The sequence below is a fragment of the Mchenga conophoros genome, linkage group LG22 (assembly GCF_057382185.1).
Source record: "Mchenga conophoros isolate Kocher_MC1m ecotype Shallow Benthic linkage group LG22, M_conophoros_male_GT1.1, whole genome shotgun sequence".
Lineage (NCBI taxonomy): Eukaryota > Metazoa > Chordata > Actinopteri > Cichliformes > Cichlidae > Mchenga > Mchenga conophoros.
In genome coordinates this window covers 1782878-1798995 of record NC_140546.1, presented here as the reverse complement: position 1 = coordinate 1798995, position 16118 = coordinate 1782878, and the positions used below count along the sequence as shown (strand labels likewise).

The 16118-nt window shown below is 50.1% G+C and overlaps 1 protein-coding gene across 1 annotated transcript in view; it reads left to right on the top strand.

Moving 5' to 3' along the window:
• LOC146548477 (uncharacterized) overlaps positions 1–16118 on the top strand; it is a 42252-nt gene that overhangs the window by 15078 nt on the left and 11056 nt on the right. Inside the window, exon 4 of the mRNA XM_085263353.1 lies at positions 13104–13210. Coding sequence (XP_085119479.1) covers positions 13104–13210 — 107 coding nt within the window. The remainder of the gene's footprint in view (positions 1–13103; positions 13211–16118) is intronic.

Genomic DNA, 16118 nt, shown 5'->3' with positions numbered 1-16118 from the left:
CACAACTGCAGCTGCTCCAACAACAACTACAGCTGCTCCAACAACAACCACAACTGTCTCCCCAACAACTACCACAATTGCACCCACAACAACCACAGCTTCCCCAACAACAATAACACCCTCAACCACAGCTGCACCCACAACAACTACAGCTGCTCCCACAACAACCACAGCTGCTTCAACAACAACTACAGCTGCTCCAACAACAACCACATCTTTGCCACCAACAACAACAACAACACCCTCAACCACAGCTGCTCCAACAACAACTACAGCTGCTCCAACAACAACCACAGCTTTGCCACCACCAACAACAACAACACCCTCAACCACAGCTGCACCCACAACAACCACAGCTGCTCCATCAACCACTACAGCTGCTCCAACAACAACCACAACTGCTCTAACAACAACCACAACTGTGGCCACAACTGCAGCTGCTCCAACAACAACTACAGCTGCTCCAACAACAACCACAACTGTGGCCACAACTGCAGCTGCTCCAACAACAACTACAGCTGCTCCAACAACAACCACAACTGCTCCAACAACAACCACAACTGAGGCCACAACAACCACAGCTTCGCCAACAACAACTACAGCTGCCCCAACAACAACCACAGCTTCCTCAACAACAAAAACAACAACACCCTCAACCACAGCTGCTCCAACAACAACAACAACTGTGGCCACAAGTGCAGCTGCTCCAACAACAACTACAGCTGCTCCAACAACAACCACAACTGCTCCAACAACAACCACAACTGAGGCCACAAAAACCACAGCTTCCCCAACAGCAACAACAACAACAACTGCACCCTCAACTACAGGTGCTCCAACAACAACAACCGCTGCTCCAACACCCACAACCACAACTGCGCCAACCACAACTGCCGCTGTAACAACAGCCACAACTGCACCAACAACAACCACAGCTGCCCCAACAACAACCACAGCTTCATCAACAACAACAACAACAACAACAACAACTCCCTCAACCACAGCTGCTCCAACAACAACTACAGCTGCCCCAACAACAAACACAACAACAACAACAACAACAACAACAACAACAACAACTCCCTCAACCACAGCTGCTCCAACAACAACTACAGCTGCCCCAACAACAACCACAACTGCTCCCACAACAACTACAGCTGCCCCAACAACAACCACAGCTTCCCAAACAACAACAACAACAACACCCTCAACCACAGCTGAGCCCACAACAACTACAGCTGCTCCAACAACAACCACAGCTGCACCCACAACAACCACAGCCGCTCCAACAACAACTACAGCTGCTCCAACAACAACCACAACTGCTCCAACAACAACCACAACTGTCTCCCCAACAACTACCACAATTGCACCCACAACAAACACAGCTGCTCCAACAACAACAACAACTGTGGCCACAACTGCAGCTGCTCCAACAACAACTACAGCTGCTCCAACAACAACCACAACTGCTCCAACAACAACCACAACTGAGGCCACAACAACCACAGCTTCGCCGACAACAACTACAGCTGCCCCAACAACAACCACAGCTTCCTCAACAACAAAAACAACAACACCCTCAACCACAGCTGCTCCAACAACAACCACAGCTGCTCCAACAACTACCACAACTGCACCCACAACAACCACAGCTGCTCCAACAACAACTACAACTGCTCCAACAACAACCACAACTGAGGCCACAACAACCACAGCTGCTCCAACACCAACCACAGCTTCCCCAACAACAACCACAGCTGCTCCAACAACAACTACAGCTGTTCCAACAACAACCACAGCTTCCTCAACAACAACAACAACAACACCCTCAACCACAGCTGCACCCACAACAACTACAGCTGCTCCAACAACAACCACAACTGCTCCAACAACAACCACAACTGTCTCCCCAACAACTACCACAATTGCACCCACAACAAACACAGCTGCTCAAACAACTACTACAGCTGCTCCAACAACAACCACAGCTTCGCCAACAACAACTACAGCTGCCCCAACAACAACCACAGCTTCCTCAACAACAAAAACAACAACACCCTCAACCACAGCTGCTCCAACAACAACCACAGCTGCTCCAACAACTACCACAACTGCACCCACAACAACCACAGCTGCTCCAACAACAACCACAACTGCTCCAACAACAACCACAACTGAGGCCACAACAACCACAGCTTCGCCAACAACAACTACAGCTGCCCCAACAACAACCACAGCTTCCCAAACAACAACAACAACAACACCCTCAACCACAGCTGCACCCACAACAACTACAGCTGCTCCAACAACAACCACAGCTGCACCCACAACAACCACAGCTGCTCCAACAACAACTACAGCTGCTCCAACAACAACCACAACTGCTCCAACAACAACCACAACTGAGGCCACAACAACCACAGCTTCGCCAACAACAACTACAGCTGCCCCAACAACAACCACAGCTTCCTCAACAACAAAAACAACAACACCCTCAACCACAGCTGCTCCAACAACAACCACAGCTGCTCCAACAACTACCACAACTGCACCCACAACAACCACAGCTGCTCCAACAACAACTACAACTGCTCCAACAACAACCACACCTGAGGCCACAACAACCACAGCTGCTCCAACACCAACCACAGCTTCCCCAACAACAACCACAGCTGCTCCAACAACAACTACAGCTGTTCCAACAACAACCACAGCTTCCTCAACAACAACAACAACAACACCCTCAACCACAGCTGCACCCACAACAACTACAGCTGCTCCAACAACAACCACAACTGCTCCAACAACAACCACAACTGTCTCCCCAACAACTACCACAATTGCACCCACAACAAACACAGCTGCTCAAACAACTACTACAGCTGCTCCAACAACAACCACAGCTTCCCCAACAACTACAACAACACCCTCAACCACAGCTGCAACCACAACAACCACAGCTGCTCCAACAACCACTACAGCTGCTCCAACAACAACCACAACTGTCTCCCCAACAACTACCACAATTGCACCCACAACAAACACAGCTGCTCAAACAACTACTACAGCTGCTCCAACAACAACCACAGCTTCCCCAACAACTACCACAATTGCACCCACAACAAACACAGCTGCTCAAACAACTACTACAGCTGCTCCAACAACAACCACAGCTTCCCCAACAACTACAACAACACCCTCAACCACAGCTGCAACCACAACAACCACAGCTGCTCCAACAACCACAACTGCTCCAACAACAACCACAACTGTCTCCCCAACAACTACCACAATTGCACCCACAACAAACACAGCTGCTCAAACAACTACTACAGCTGCTCCAACAACAACCACAGCTTCCCCAACAACTACAACAACACCCTCAACCACAGCTGCAACCACAACAACCACAGCTGCTCCAACAACCACTACAGCTGCTCCAACAACAACCACAACTGCTCTAACAACAACCACAACTGTGGCCACAACTGCAGCTGCTCCAACAACAACTACAGCTGCTCCAACAACAACCACAGCTTCCCCAACAACAACAACAACACCCTCAACCATAGCTGCAACCACAACAACCACAGCTGCTCCAACAACAACTACAGCTGCCCCAACAGCTTCCTCAACAACAAAAACAACAACACCTTCAACCACAGCTGCTCCAACAACAACAACAACTGTGGCCACAACTGCAGCTGCTCCAACAACAACTACAGCTGCTCCAACAACAACCACAACTGCTCCAACAACAACCACAGCTTCCCCAACGGCAACAACAACAACAACTGCACCCTCAACTACAGGTGCTCCAACAACAACAACCGCTGCTCCAACACCCACAACCACAACTGCGCCAACCACAACTGCCGCCGTAACAACAGCCACAACTGCACCAACAACAACTACAGCTGTTCCAACAACAACCACAACTGTGGCCACAACTGCAGCTGCTCCAACAACAACTACAGCTGCTCCCACAACAACCACAGCTGCTCCAACAACAACTACAGCTGCCCCAACAACAACCACAGCTGCTCCAACAACAACTACAGCTGTTCCAACAACAACCACAACTGTGGCCACAACTGCAGCTGCTCCAACAACAACTACAGCTGCTCCCACAAAAACCACAGCTGCTCCAACAACAACTACAGCTGCTCCAACACCAACCACAGCTTCCCCAACAACAACAACACCCTCAACCACAGCTGCACCCACAACAAGTACAGCTGCTCCAACAACAACCACAGCTTTGCCACCACCAACAACAACAACACCTTCAACCACAGCTGCACCCACAACAACCACAGCTGCTCCAACAACCACTACAGCTGCTCCAACAACAACCACAACTGCTCTAACAACAACCACAACTGTGGCCACAACTGCAGCTGCTCCAACAACAACTACAGCTGCTCCAACAACAACCACAACTGTCTCCCCAACAACTACCACAATTGCACCCACAACAACCACAGCTTCCCCAACAACAATAACACCCTCAACCACAGCTGCACCCACAACAACTACAGCTGCCCCAACAACAACCACAACTTCCTCAACAACAACAACAACAACAACAACTCCCTCAACCACAGCTGCTCCAACAACAACTACAGCTGCCCCAACAACAACCACAGCTGCTCCAACAACAACTACAGCTGTTCCAACAACAACCACAACTGTGGCCACAACTGCAGCTGCTCCAACAACAACTACAGCTGTTCCAACAACAACCACAACTGTGGCCACAACCACAGCTGCTCCAACAACAACTACAGCTGCTCCAACAACAACTACAGCTGCCCCAACAACAACCACAGCTTCCTCAACAACAAAAACAACAACACCCTCAACCACAGCTGCTCCAACAACAACCACAGCTGCTCCAACAACTACCACAACTGCACCCACAACAACCACAGCTGCTCCAACAACAACTACAACTGCTCCAACAACAACCACAACTGAGGCCACAACAACCACAGCTGCTCCAACACCAACCACAGCTTCCCCAACAACAACAACACCCTCAACCACAGCTGCACCGACAACAAGTACAGCTGCTCCAACAACTACCAAAACTGCACCCACTATAACCACAGCTGCTCCAACAACAACCACAACTGCACCCACAACAACCACAGCTGCTCCAACAACAACCACAGCTGCTCCAACAACAACCACAACTGAGGCCACAACAACCACAGCTGCTCCAACAACAACTACAGCTGCTCCAACAACAACCACAACTGCTCCAACAACAACCACAACTGAGGCCACAACAACCACAGCTGCTCAAACAACAACCACAGCTTTGCCACCAACAACAACAACAACACCCTCAACCACAGCTGCTCCAACAACAACTACAGCTGCTCCAACAACAACTACAGCTGCCCCAACAACAACCACAGCTTCCTCAACAACAAAAACAACAACACCCTCAACCACAGCTGCTCCAACAACAACAACAACTGTGGCCACAACTGCAGCTGCTCCAACAACAACTACAGCTTCTCCAATAACAACCACAACTGCTCCAACAACAACCACAACTGAGGCCACAACAACCACAGCTTCCCCAACAGCAACAACAACAACAACTGCACCCTCAACTACAGGTGCTCCAACAACAACAACCGCTGCTCCAACACCCACAACCACAACTGCGCCAATCACAACTGCCGCCGTAACAACAGCCACAACTGCACCAACAACAACCACAGCTGCCCCAACAACAACCACAGCTTCATCAACAACAACAACAACGACAACAACTCCCTTGACCACAGCTGCTCCAACAACAACTACAGCTGCCCCAACAACAACCACAACTTCCTCAACAACAACAACAACAACAACAACTCCCTCAACCACAGCTGCTCCAACAACAACTACAGCTGCCCCAACAACAACCACAGCTGCTCCCACAACAACTACAGCTGCCCCAACAACAACCACAGCTTCCCAAACAACAACAACAACAACACCCTCAACCACAGCTGCACCCACAACAACTACAGCTGCTCCAACAACAACCACAGCTGCACCAACAACAACCACAGCTGCTCCAACAACAACTACAGCTGCTCCAACAACAACGACAGCTTCCCCAACAACTACAACAACTTCCTCAACAACAACAACAACAACAACTCCCTCAACCACAGCTGCAACCACAACAACCACAGCTGCTCCAACAACCACTACAGCTGCTCCAACAACAACCACAACTGCTCTAACAACAACCACAACTGTGGCCACAACTGCAGCTGCTCCAACAACAACTACAGCTGCTCCAACAACAACCACAACTGTCTCCCCAACAACTACCACAATTGCACCCACAACAACCACAGCTTCCCCAACAACAATAACACCCTCAACCACAGCTGCACCCACAACAACTACAGCTGCTCCCACAACAACCACAGCTGCTCCAACAACAACTACAGCTGCTCCAACAACAACCACATCTTTGCCACCAACAACAACAACAACACCCTCAACCACAGCTGCTCCAACAACAACTACAGCTGCTCCAACAACAACCACAGCTTTGCCACCACCAACAACAACAACACCCTCAACCACAGCTGCACCCACAACAACTACAGCTGTTCCAACAACTACCACAACTGCACCCACAATAACTACAGCTACTCCAACAACAACCACAACTGCACCCACAACAACCACAACTGAGGCCACAACAACCACAGCTGCTCAAACAACAACCAAAGCTTTGCCACCAACAACAACAACAACAACACCCTCAACCACAGCTGCTCCAACAACAACTACAGCTGCTCCAACAACAACTACAGCTGCTCCAACAACAACCACAACTTCCTCAACAACAACAACAACGACAACAACTCCCTCGACCACAGCTGCTCCAACAACAACTACAGCTGCCCCAACAACAACCACAACTTCCTCAACAACAACAACAACAACAACAACAACTCCCTCAACCACAGCTGCTCCAACAACAACTACAGCTGCCCCAACAACAACCACAGCTGCTCCCACAACAACTACAGCTGCCCCAACAACAACCACAGCTTCCCAAACAACAACAACAACAACACCCTCAACCACAGCTGCACCCACAACAACTACAGCTGCTCCAACAACAACCACAGCTGCACCCACAACAACCACAGCTGCTCCAACAACAACTACAGCTGCTCCAACAACAACCACAGCTTCCCCAACAACTACAACAACTTCCTCAACAACAACAACAACAACAACTCCCTCAACCACAGCTGCAACCACAACAACCACAGCTGCTCCAACAACCACTACAGCTGCTCCAACAACAACCACAACTGCTCTAACAACAACCACAACTGTGGCCACAACTGCAGCTGCTCCAACAACAACTACAGCTGCTCCAACAACAACCACAACTGTCTCCCCAACAACTACCACAATTGCACCCACAACAACCACAGCTTCCCCAACAACAATAACACCCTCAACCACAGCTGCACCCACAACAACTACAGCTGCTCCCACAACAACCACAGCTGCTTCAACAACAACTACAGCTGCTCCAACAACAACCACATCTTTGCCACCAACAACAACAACAACACCCTCAACCACAGCTGCTCCAACAACAACTACAGCTGCTCCAACAACAACCACAGCTTTGCCACCACCAACAACAACAACACCCTCAACCACAGCTGCACCCACAACAACTACAGCTGTTCCAACAACTACCACAACTGCACCCACAATAACTACAGCTACTCCAACAACAACCACAACTGCACCCACAACAACCACAACTGAGGCCACAACAACCACAGCTGCTCAAACAACAACTACAGCTGCCCCAACAACAACCACAGCTTCCCAAACAACAACAACAACAACACCCTCAACCACAGCTGCACCCACAACAACTACAGCTGCTCCAACAACAACCACAGCTGCACCCACAACAACCACAGCTGCTCCAACAACAACTACAGCTGCTCCAACAACAACCACAGCTTCCCCAACAACTACAACAACTTCCTCAACAACAACAACAACAACAACTCCCTCAACCACAGCTGCAACCACAACAACCACAGCTGCTCCAACAACCACTACAGCTGCTCCAACAACAACCACAACTGCTCTAACAACAACCACAACTGTGGCCACAACTGCAGCTGCTCCAACAACAACTACAGCTGCTCCAACAACAACCACAACTGTCTCCCCAACAACTACCACAATTGCACCCACAACAACCACAGCTTCCCCAACAACAATAACACCCTCAACCACAGCTGCACCCACAACAACTACAGCTGCTCCCACAACAACCACAGCTGCTTCAACAACAACTACAGCTGCTCCAACAACAACCACATCTTTGCCACCAACAACAACAACAACACCCTCAACCACAGCTGCTCCAACAACAACTACAGCTGCTCCAACAACAACCACAGCTTTGCCACCACCAACAACAACAACACCCTCAACCACAGCTGCACCCACAACAACTACAGCTGTTCCAACAACTACCACAACTGCACCCACAATAACTACAGCTACTCCAACAACAACCACAACTGCACCCACAAAAACCACAACTGAGGCCACAACAACCACAGCTGCTCAAACAACAACCAAAGCTTTGCCACCAACAACAACAACAACACCCTCAACCACAGCTGCTCCAACAACAACTACAGCTGCTCCAACAACAACTACAGCTGCTCCAACAACAACCACAACCGTTGCCCAAACAACAAGAACCACAACTGTTGCCCCAACAATCACAACAACTCCCTCAACCACAGCTGCTCCAACAACAACTACAGCTGCTCCCACAACAACCACAGCTGCTCCAACAACAACTACAGCTGCTCCAACACCAACCACAGCTTCCCCAACAACAACAACACCCTCAACCACAGCTGCACCCACAACAAGTACAGCTGCTCCAACAACAACCACAGCTTTGCCACCACCAACAACAACAACACCCTCAACCACAGCTGCACCCACAACAACCACAGCTGCTCCATCAACCACTACAGCTGCTCCAACAACAACCACAACTGCTCTAACAACAACCACAACTGTGGCCACAACTGCAGCTGCTCCAACAACAACTACAGCTGCTCCAACAACAACCACAACTGTGGCCACAACTGCAGCTGCTCCAACAACAACTACAGCTGCTCCAACAACAACCACAACTGCTCCAACAACAACCACAACTGAGGCCACAACAACCACAGCTTCGCCAACAACAACTACAGCTGCCCCAACAACAACCACAGCTTCCTCAACAACAAAAACAACAACACCCTCAACCACAGCTGCTCCAACAACAACAACAACTGTGGCCACAAGTGCAGCTGCTCCAACAACAACTACAGCTGCTCCAACAACAACCACAACTGCTCCAACAACAACCACAACTGAGGCCACAACAACCACAGCTTCCCCAACAGCAACAACAACAACAACTGCACCCTCAACTACAGGTGCTCCAACAACAACAACCGCTGCTCCAACACCCACAACCACAACTGCGCCAACCACAACTGCCGCCGTAACAACAGCCACAACTGCACCAACAACAACCACAGCTGCCCCAACAACAACCACAGCTTCATCAACAACAACAACAACAACAACAACTCCCTCAACCACAGCTGCTCCAACAACAACTACAGCTGCCCCAACAACAACCACAACAACAACAACAACAACAACAACAACAACAACTCCCTCAACCACAGCTGCTCCAACAACAACTACAGCTGCCCCAACAACAACCACAGCTGCTCCCACAACAACTACAGCTGCCCCAACAACAACCACAGCTTCCCAAACAACAACAACAACAACACCCTCAACCACAGCTGCACCCACAACAACTACAGCTCCTCCAACAACAACCACAGCTGCACCCACAACAACCACAGCCGCTCCAACAACAACCACAGCCGCTCCAACAACAACTACAGCTGCTCCAACAACAAACACAGCTGCTCCAACAACAACAACAACTGTGGCCACAACTGCAGCTGCTCCAACAACAACTACAGCTGCTCCAACAACAACCACAACTGCTCCAACAACAACCACAACTGAGGCCACAACAACCACAGCTTCGCCAACAACAACTACAGCTGCCCCAACAACAACCACAGCTTCCTCAACAACAAAAACAACAACACCCTCAACCACAGCTGCTCCAACAACAACCACAGCTGCTCCAACAACTACCACAACTGCACCCACAACAACCACAGCTGCTCCAACAACAACTACAACTGCTCCAACAACAACCACAACTGAGGCCACAACAACCACAGCTGCTCCAACACCAACCACAGCTTCCCCAACAACAACCACAGCTGCTCCAACAACAACTACAGCTGTTCCAACAACAACCACAGCTTCCTCAACAACAACAACAACAACACCCTCAACCACAGCTGCACCCACAACAACTACAGCTGCTCCAACAACAACCACAACTGCTCCAACAACAACCACAACTGTCTCCCCAACAACTACCACAATTGCACCCACAACAAACACAGCTGCTCAAACAACTACTACAGCTGCTCCAACAACAACCACAGCTTCCCCAACAACTACAACAACACCCTCAACCACAGCTGCAACCACAACAACCACAGCTGCTCCAACAACCACTACAGCTGCTCCAACAACAACCACAACTGCTCTAACAACAACCACAACTGTGGCCACAACTGCAGCTGCTCCAACAACAACTACAGCTGCTCCAACAACAACCACAGCTTCCCCAACAACAACAACAACACCCTCAACCATAGCTGCAACCACAACAACCACAGCTGCTCCAACAACAACTACAGCTGCCCCAACAGCTTCCTCAACAACAAAAACAACAACACCTTCAACCACAGCTGCTCCAACAACAACAACAACTGTGGCCACAACTGCAGCTGCTCCAACAACAACTACAGCTGCTCCAACAACAACCACAACTGCTCCAACAACAACCACAACTTCCCCAACGGCAACAACAACAACAACTGCACCCTCAACTACAGGTGCTCCAACAACAACAACCGCTGCTCCAACACCCACAACCACAACTGCGCCAACCACAACTGCCGCCGTAACAACAGCCACAACTGCACCAACAACAACCACAGCTGCCCCAACAACAACCACAGCTTCATCAACAACAACAACAACAACAACAACTCCCTCAACCACAGCTGCTCCAACAACAACTACAGCTGCCCCAACAACAACCACAACTTCCTCAACAACAACAACAACAACAACTCCCTCAACCACAGCTGCTCCAACAACAACTACAGCTGCCCCAACAACAACCACAGCTGCTCCCACAACAACTACAGCTGCCCCAACAACAACCACAGCTTCCCAAACAACAACAACAACAACACCCTCAACCATAGCTGCAACCACAACAACCACAGCTGCTCCAACAACAACTACAGCTGCCCCAACAGCTTCCTCAACAACAAAAACAACAACACCTTCAACCACAGCTGCTCCAACAACAACAACAACTGTGGCCACAACTGCAGCTGCTCCAACAACAACTACAGCTGCTCCAACAACAACCACAACTGCTCCAACAACAACCACAGCTTCCCCAACGGCAACAACAACAACAACTGCACCCTCAACTACAGGTGCTCCAACAACAACAACCGCTGCTCCAACACCCACAACCACAACTGCGCCAACCACAACTGCCGCCGTAACAACAGCCACAACTGCACCAACAACAACCACAGCTGCCCCAACAACAACCACAGCTTCATCAACAACAACAACAACAACAACAACAACTCCCTCAACCACAGCTGCACCCACAACAACTACAGCTGCTCCAACAACAACCACAGCTGCACCCACAACAACCACAGCTGCTCCAGCAACAACTACAGCTGCTCCAACAACAACTACAGCTGCTCCCACAACAACCACAGCTGCTCCAACAACAACTACAGCTGCTCCAACACCAACCACAGCTTCCCCAACAACTACAACACCCTCAACCACAGCTGCACCCACAACAAGTACAGCTGCTCCAACAACAACCACAGCTTTGCCACCACCAACAACAACAACACCCTCAACCACAGCTGCACCCACAACAACCACAGCTGCTCCAACAACCACTACAGCTGCTCCAACAACAACCACAACTGCTCTAACAACAACCACAACTGAGGCCACAACAACCACAGCTGCTCCAACACCAACCACAGCTTCCCCAACAACAACCACAGCTGCTCCAACAACAACTACAGCTGCTCCAACAACAACCACAACTGAGGCCACAACAACCACAGCTGCTCCAACACCAACCACAGCTTCCCCAACAACAACCACAGCTGCTCCAACAACAACTACAGCTGTTCCAACAACAACCACAGCTTCCTCAACAACAACAACAACAACACCCTCAACCACAGCTGAACCCACAACAACTACAGCTGCCCCAACAACAACCACAACTGCTCCAACAACAACCACAACTGTCTCCCCAACAACTACCACAATTGCACCCACAACAAACACAGCTGCTCAAACAACTACTACAGCTGCTCCAACAACAACCACAGCTTCCCCAACAACTACAACAACACCCTCAACCACAGCTGCAACCACAACAACCACAGCTGCTCCAACAACCACTACAGCTGCTCCAACAACAACCACAACTGCTCTAACAACAACCACAACTGTGGCCACAACTGCAGCTGCTCCAACAACAACTACAGCTGCTCCAACAACAACCACAGCTTCCCCAACAACAACAACAACACCCTCAACCATAGCTGCAACCACAACAACCACAGCTGCTCCAACAACAACTACAGCTGCCCCAACAGCTTCCTCAACAACAAAAACAACAACACCTTCAACCACAGCTGCTCCAACAACAACAACAACTGTGGCCACAACTGCAGCTGCTCCAACAACAACTACAGCTGCTCCAACAACAACCACAACTGCTCCAACAACAACCACAGCTTCCCCAACGGCAACAACAACAACAACTGCACCCTCAACTACAGGTGCTCCAACAACAACAACCGCTGCTCCAACACCCACAACCACAACTGCGCCAACCACAACTGCCGCCGTAACAACAGCCACAACTGCACCAACAACAACTACAGCTGTTCCAACAACAACCACAACTGTGGCCACAACTGCAGCTGCTCCAACAACAACTACAGCTGCTCCCACAACAACCACAGCTGCTCCAACAACAACTACAGCTGCCCCAACAACAACCACAGCTGCTCCAACAACAACTACAGCTGTTCCAACAACAACCACAACTGTGGCCACAACTGCAGCTGCTCCAACAACAACTACAGCTGCTCCCACAAAAACCACAGCTGCTCCAACAACAACTACAGCTGCTCCAACACCAACCACAGCTTCCCCAACAACAACAACACCCTCAACCACAGCTGCACCCACAACAAGTACAGCTGCTCCAACAACAACCACAGCTTTGCCACCACCAACAACAACAACACCCTCAACCACAGCTGCACCCACAACAACCACAGCTGCTCCAACAACCACTACAGCTGCTCCAACAACAACCACAACTGCTCTAACAACAACCACAACTGTGGCCACAACTGCAGCTGCTCCAACAACAACTACAGCTGCTCCAACAACAACCACAACTGTCTCCCCAACAACTACCACAATTGCACCCACAACAACCACAGCTTCCCCAACAACAATAACACCCTCAACCACAGCTGCACCCACAACAACTACAGCTGCCCCAACAACAACCACAACTTCCTCAACAACAACAACAACAACAACAACTCCCTCAACCACAGCTGCTCCAACAACAACTACAGCTGCCCCAACAACAACCACAGCTGCTCCAACAACAACTACAGCTGTTCCAACAACAACCACAACTGTGGCCACAACTGCAGCTGCTCCAACAACAACTACAGCTGTTCCAACAACAACCACAACTGTGGCCACAACCACAGCTGCTCCAACAACAACTACAGCTGCTCCAACAACAACTACAGCTGCCCCAACAACAACCACAGCTTCCTCAACAACAAAAACAACAACACCCTCAACCACAGCTGCTCCAACAACAACCACAGCTGCTCCAACAACTACCACAACTGCACCCACAACAACCACAGCTGCTCCAACAACAACTACAACTGCTCCAACAACAACCACAACTGAGGCCACAACAACCACAGCTGCTCCAACACCAACCACAGCTTCCCCAACAACAACAACACCCTCAACCACAGCTGCACCGACAACAACCACAGCCGCTCCAACAACAACTACAGCTGCTCCAACAACAACCACAACTGCTCCAACAACAACCACAACTGTCTCCCCAACAACTACCACAATTGCACCCACAACAACCACAGCTGCTCCAACAACAACAACAACTGTGGCCACAACTGCAGCTGCTCCAACAACAACTACAGCTGCTCCAACAACAACCACAACTGCTCCAACAACAACCACAACTGAGGCCACAACAACCACAGCTGCTCCAACAACAACTACAACTGAGGCCACAACAACCACAGCTGCTCCAACACCAACCACAGCTTCCCCAACAACAACCACAGCTGCTCAAACAACTACTACAGCTGCTCCAACAACAACCACAGCTTCCCCAACAACTACAACAACACCCTCAACCACAGCTGCACCCACAACAACTACAGCTGCTCCAACAACAACCACAACTGCTCCAACAACAACCACAACTGTCTCCCCAACAACTACCACAATTGCACCCACAACAAACACAGCTGCTCAAACAACTACTACAGCTGCTCCAACAACAACCACAGCTTCGCCAACAACAACTACAGCTGCCCCAACAACAACCACAGCTTCCTCAACAACAAAAACAACAACACCCTCAACCACAGCTGCTCCAACAACAACCACAGCTGCTCCAACAACTACCACAACTGCACCCACAACAACCACAGCTGCTCCAACAACAACCACAACTGCTCCAACAACAACCACAACTGAGGCCACAACAACCACAGCTTCGCCAACAACAACTACAGCTGCCCCAACAACAACCACAGCTTCCCAAACAACAACAACAACAACACCCTCAACCACAGCTGCACCCACAACAACTACAGCTGCTCCAACAACAACCACAGCTGCACCCACAACAACCACAGCTGCTCCAACAACAACTACAGCTGCTCCAACAACAACCACAACTGCTCCAACAACAACCACAACTGTCTCCCCAACAACTACCACAATTGCACCCACAACAAACACAGCTGCTCCAACAACAACAACAACTGTGGCCACAACTGCAGCTGCTCCAACAACAACTACAGCTGCTCCAACAACAACCACAACTGAGGCCACAACAACCACAGCTTCGCCAACAACAACTACAGCTGCCCCAACAACAACCACAGCTTCCTCAACAACAAAAACAACAACACCCTCAACCACAGCTGCTACAACAACAACCACAGCTGCTCCAACAACTACCACAACTGCACCCACAACAACCACAGCTGCTCCAACAACAACTACAACTGCTCCAACAACAACCACAACTGAGGCCACAACAACCACAGCTGCTCCAACACCAACCACAGCTGCTCCAACAACTACCACAACTGCACCCACAACAACCACAACTGCTTCCCAAACAACAACCACAGCTGCTCCAACAACAACTACAGCTGTTCCAACAACAACCACAGCTTCATCAACAACAACAACAACAACACCTTCAACCACAGCTGCACCCACAACAACTACAGCTGCTCCAACAACAACCACAACTGTCTCCCCAACAACTACCACAATTGCACCCACAACAAACACAGCTGCTCAAACAACTACTACAGCTGCTCCAACAACAACCACAGCTTCCCCAACAACTACAACAACACCCTCAACCACAGCTGCAACCACAACAACCACAGCTGCTCCAACAACCACTACAGCTGCTCCAACAACAACCACAACTGCTCTAACAACAACCACAACTGTGGCCACAACTGCAGCTGCTCCGA